This window comes from Pseudozyma flocculosa, assembly GCF_000417875.1.
Source record: "Pseudozyma flocculosa PF-1 unplaced genomic scaffold scaffold00002, whole genome shotgun sequence".
NCBI lineage: Eukaryota > Fungi > Basidiomycota > Ustilaginomycetes > Ustilaginales > Ustilaginaceae > Pseudozyma > Pseudozyma flocculosa.
Genome location: NW_006920870.1, coordinates 678838 through 684302, shown reverse-complemented (window position 1 = coordinate 684302; position 5465 = coordinate 678838). Strand labels below are relative to the sequence as shown.

Sequence of the window (5465 nt, the reverse complement as noted above, 5' to 3'; positions counted from 1 at the left end):
GAAAGAAAGACAAGAAAAAGAAAAAAAAAAAAAAAAAAACCCCAAGACGACAAAAAGAGGCACCTCAAGCTTTCGAGGGCACATTTGATTGTGCGACAACCACAGGATTCGAACCTGTGCAGGCAGAGCCTATACGTTTCCTCCCCAACAGGGGCGCGAACCACGCGGGCATTTTGGTTCGAGACGTACTCCTTGACCACTCGGACAGATTGCCTTTAATTTGTGTCAGGCGGCCAAAAAGAATTGTATATATACTCAGAAACCTCAAGGCTCATCTGAAGGCAAGTTCGGGGCTAACAAGTAACAGGAGGACCACATCCAAGCTGACTGCAGAGGGCAGGTAGGAGATGTAGCACTATTGTGTCATAACGCACCTTGTCTGACATCTGTGGGGCGGTCCAAGTCCCAAGGCTGGGGCAGCACGCCTTGGGGCCAAGCAGCAATTGCCACAGTTGGCCCCACGGCAGGGGGAGAGGATCCAAGGCTGCCAGTACAATTACTGTGGAGCAACAAGGAGGCCCTTGATAAGCTCTAGGGGTCTTGCTAGCTGTGGTCAGGCCTAAGGCAGCAGAGTGTGCCGGGAGAGGTTGAGGGGGATGGGATACAAGTCATAGCTAGCAGCAGGTGCATCTGGGTTCTTTTGGGGCATATGAGTGCTACGCTTCCCCCCAGATTGGGCTGTAATCCTTATGAGGATATGAAGCTTGCTTGGCTTGTTGTCCTCTTCATGTCCTGAAGTTGGTCACCTGTACCTTGACCTTGGTGGTGTAACGGTCGACCTGGCGGTGCGCAGAAGATTGTCTGAGGGGCGGAGAAGTCTCTGCGCGTCGGAGGGCGATCGCTTTGGTGCTCCCGTCAGAGGCGTGAGCGAGGTTCAGGAACGGCAGGTTGATACCGAGGGCGACTGTGAGCACCGTTGGCAGGCGTCCACGGTCAAGGATGACTATGGAAGTGAGCTGGCGTGGTGATCTGTCGATAGACGTCGCAATTGCTAGACAACGGTAGCCTCGGGCTCTCACGTCGATGGAAGACGAGCAAGCGGTGAGGACTGGTAATGACTAGACTGGATGAGGGGCATCCAGTCTACCAATGCGGAGGAGGACTAGGCTATATACTGCCTACCTACAGCTTCGAGGCATCCTTGCCTTGACCGCTCAGGGGTAGCCTCTATTGTCCTATTGTCCTCCATTGTCATCCTGGGGCATTGCTCCGAGGTGGGACGCCACCGACGTGCCCGAAGCCTAGCCCTTGGCCCTCGGAGCGGATCCGAAGCGTCTGCCTGCCAGCAGGAGCAACTGGGGAGCTGTACAGGGCGTGCCGACGTCGCCCAACGCGCAGAGGATTGCTGGCGGCCTGGTGATTCCTCTCCGCAGCCGCGCGGAGAGAATTCACTTCGGCTCCGGAATCCTCTGCTCCGCTGGCCCGCGCCGCTCAGCCCCGATTGGGCCAGGGCTGTGACAGGTGGCAACACATGAGCTTGTGTCATCCTCCTTCCATCTCAAGCTCCCATTGTCTGCAAAGCATGGACACCAATATCCAGGGCAAAAGCTTGCAAAAGAACCAGCTCCAAGACAGACAGGTTGTCAAAGGTAAGTTGTTCTTGCCAAACCACTTGTAGAACAGAAGGACAGGCTCTCTGACATGATCCTGTTAGGCGGCTGCCCAACGTGCCCCGCGGGTGCCCGAGTCCCGAGGAAGGGCTGACGGACGGCGGAGCCGAGCGGCAATTGCCGCAGCCGGCCCCTCGGCCACGAGGGGATCTCGAGGGGGCCAGTATAAAGTCCCTAGGTTCCCGAGGAGGCCCCTGATGGTCTCCTCGTCGAATGTACTATATCCTCTGCTCACTAGAGACTGGTACAGCATCGATATCCTACTCCTCCTCATCCCTGACCTCTCCGCGCAAGCCCTACACCGTCCTCGGCCGCCCGCGGTATCCCAAGACCCCGAGGGCTTAACAGATCCTTTGTGCCATTGTTAGGCCCTCGGGGTGCTGGTAACCGTGGTACGGCCATGGGCAGTCGGAGCTTGCGTGTAGAGGTCAAGGGTGTTCCCGCAGGACGTAGGAGAGGTTATCAATGCTGTACTGTTCCCTAACTAGGAGAGTATAGTACATTTGACGGGGGACCCCCCACAGGGCCCGCCTGTCTCATCCTTCATCTTATACGGCCCCCGCGGGCTGGCCTTGGGCCTGCGGTCAGCTGCTGTACTGTCCAGCCTCGGATCCGCCTGTCAGGCCGCGCCTTGGCTGACATCTGCGGGGCTGCCCAAGTCCTGAGGCCAGGGCTGCGCCCTCGGGGCCGAGCGGCAATTGCCGCAGTCAGCCCTGCGGCAGGGGGAAGAGATCCAAGGCTGCCAGTACAAATACTGCGGGACAGCAAGGAGGCCCTCGGAAGGCTCCTTGTCGAATGTACTATATCCTCTCACCACTAGAGACCGGTACAGCATCGAGATCCTTACTCCTCCTCATCCCTGACCTCTCCGCGCAAGCCCTATACCGTCCTTGGCCGCCCGCGGTAATCCAAGACCCCAAGGGCATAACAATCGAGAGCATGACACGGGGCCCGGTCCAGGTCAGCATCGACCACGACCAAACCAAGGTCTTTGAGCGCTTGCGCGGCCTCGTCGACAATGCGCTCCGTGAGCAACTCCGCTGGCTGGCGATCCAGCCGCTCATTGAGACTATGCAGCAGAAGAGCGTCAGTGTCATCTTCAGTGCAGGTACCTGCAGGCTGGTCTGCATCGCCGTCATTGCCCAGCGCTCCTCATCCAAGCTTCTGATCCTCTACAATGCCAAATGCAACAGCCAAGCTGTCAAAGAGGAACTCGAGACATTTTGCTGCACATCTGGCATCAACCTTGTCCGCAGCGCCAAGCAGCACACCATCGCCAAGAGGATGACTGCAGGCTGCAGAAACATCCACAGCAAAAGCGAGGAGATTGTCTTGAGCAAGGGCCATGCCTTTGCGCTCAATGGCAAGTTTGCCTTCAGGACTGGCCAGATCCAGCTGCAATGCTGAAGCAGCAATGTACACAGGTTTCTGCTGCACCTTGAGATGGCATCATCTGCCCATCAGTCCTAGCAGCAATAGGCCTGCATGACTGCAGCTGTCAACAAGCACATGAACATGCCACTCTGTCCTTGCTGCAGAACTGCCAAAGAGCTGCAGCATCATCTTGGCAGGTGGTGTAGCTAGAAGAGCAGTGCTTGACTCATGTACCTTGCACCTGGGCCACTCTTGGTGCTGTCAGCATCAGAGAGCCACACTGCACCCTGAACTCCTTGTTGTCTTCTTCAGAGCCAGTCTTGTGCAATGTGCTGAGCAGGCAAAGGGCTCAGCCCTTGGTGAACCTGTTGTTGTCAATGAGGAAGCTGACCTTGATGACAGCCATCTGCTTGCCACAGCCCTTTGAGCTCAATGCTGGCCTTCATGACCTATGTGAGACAATCATGTATGAGGTGTTGCACAGTGGTCCTGGTTCACCCAAGTCCTGAGCCAGGGACAGCCCTTAGCGGCGCCACCCATCACCTCCCTTCTGCATCATGCCATCCATCTTCTTTTTCCCTGCTCTGCCAGCACATGAAGGTGATCATCAGTTGATGCCAGCAGAGGTATGTATCCTCGGAAAGGCTCTGGTCCTGGTCTGCAAGCCACAACTGAATCCTCGTGATTTGGCAGTCGAGGAAGCGTAGCATTGTGTGGGCTGACATTGTGGCAAGCGTTGGCACCATGTGGGCTTCTCAAAAGTTGCTGCTGGTCCAAACTGTGCCGCTTGCTGCATTGATTTGGCCATCTGTGGCCCAAACCTTCTCCATCTTGCCAGTCAGGTACCATCTCAACATGTTGTTATTGTAATCAATAATGTTGCAGCATGAGGCAACTGTGGCACAGGTGACCAACATCAGGACATGAAGAGGACAACAAGCCAAGCTAGCTACAGGTCCTCATCAAGGATTACGGAGCCGACGCAGCCGACCTCCTGGTCTGCTTCGGCAGCCGATGGCAGCAGATGACCAACCGACTGAAGGCGCCAAAAGGGCCTTTGCACACCACAATCTACGCCCTATCCATGCTCGATGTCGATCTTGCAGACAACATTGACTGGAACGACATCCAGCTCGACGATCTCCTCACGTTGCTGTAGTCGCACCCGTCGTTTTGCGACTGGCACATCCCCTACAAAACGCGTGGGAGCTGGCAACACGCTCGGCTCAACTCCTGGGCCGATATCTTATGGCTAAATGACAAGGCCGGGTCCTCTCACGCCATGGACTCAGCACTGGTGTCCCTCTGTCATAGATCCTGTCTGATGTGGACTGCAAAGGCTTGATGAACATGGCCTTACTGTGGAGCTGTTGTCCTGATGAGATGCACACAGTGGCAGACCCTTCTTGAGTGGCCCTGTCTGCAAGACATCATGCCCTGTTGTTCACTAGGCCTGCTCTGCTCTTTCTTTCATCAGCGGGGCTGGGCTTGACGCACGAGCTGCTGCAGCAGTCAGCCCTTTCGAAGGGGACCTGGTCAGATTTGGCTCGCGCTCGGTGGCCTGATGCCAATTTTCTTTTGCACACGCGCCTTGTCCTGCTTCATCAAGCGGCCCGACGTCCATCAGGAACAGCACGCACACACAAGCTGAGCGGCGGACAACCACCGACAGAAGCGAAGCAGACCCAAAGCGAAGACGACAGGCGAGCGATATGTGGTTTGATTTTCTTTGTTCACCCGAGCGGCAAGGTGCCGACCAGGCTGTGTGGGTGTCGACCGAGCAAGCAGCGGGACTGTAGACATGCCGCCCGAGCAGCGCAAGCGGGCCACGCCAGAGGCATCGAGGACCGACCTCGAGCCGACGACGGATGGAAAGGCCAGCAGCGCAAGACGGAGGGAGGGAAGTACAGAGCGCAGCTGCTGCCCGATTCGCGGACCGTACCGGCTCTTCGCCGGGTGCCCGTGCCTATTTTGTACATGCAAGTTGATTGGGTGCCTGTGCAGTGGGGGGGTTGCGCGTGTGCGTGGGTGGGGTGCTGGTGTACACCGCCTGCTCCGATTCGGGCGCGAACGAGGGAGCAAAAGAGGGCGAGGAAAGGAAAAGGAGCGAAGGCGGCCGGGGCGAGGGGAAGGCGGACGGGCGTCGGCCTCGATGCTCGACTCGACCGACCGGGCAAAGGTCGACGAGGCGCCAGGAGGAGGTGCAGGGAAGAGCGTCGGTCGCCCATCCTGCGAGACGCGCCGCTCGCATCGTCAGGGCCGCAAGAGGGAGGGCGGGAGTGCAGGGCGAGAGGGAAGAAACGGGAACGGAAACGGGATGAAGCGCGACGGGGACACGACCGGGAGAGGGCTCATGGAGGGCCGCCTCGGGGAGACCCTTAGCGCATGATGATTCCGTCGAAGCGCTGCTTGAACCAAGCGGCGGTCTCCTCCTTCTTGACGCGGTGCGGGGCGCCGACGCGGGCGGTGCGCTGCTTGCGG

At 57.8% G+C, this 5465-nt stretch overlaps 2 protein-coding genes across 2 annotated transcripts in view; one reads left to right on the top strand and one right to left on the bottom strand.

Moving 5' to 3' along the window:
- Positions 1 to 2549: 2549 nt before the first annotated feature.
- PFL1_00881 (uncharacterized protein) lies at positions 2550 to 3017 on the top strand (the record flags this gene model as incomplete). Its single annotated transcript, XM_007878382.1, has 1 exon — positions 2550 to 3017. One exon carries the CDS (start codon positions 2550 to 2552, stop codon positions 3015 to 3017), a length of 468 nt encoding a protein of 155 aa, XP_007876573.1.
- A 1700-nt stretch (positions 3018 to 4717) lies between these two features.
- PFL1_00880 (uncharacterized protein) overlaps positions 4718 to 5465 on the bottom strand; it is a gene marked incomplete at both ends in the record, with an annotated part of 1954 nt that continues 1206 nt past the window's right edge. Inside the window, one exon of the mRNA XM_007878381.1 lies at positions 4718 to 4745. Within this exon, the coding sequence (XP_007876572.1) occupies positions 4718 to 4745 (28 nt within the window). The remainder of the gene's footprint in view (positions 4746 to 5465) is intronic.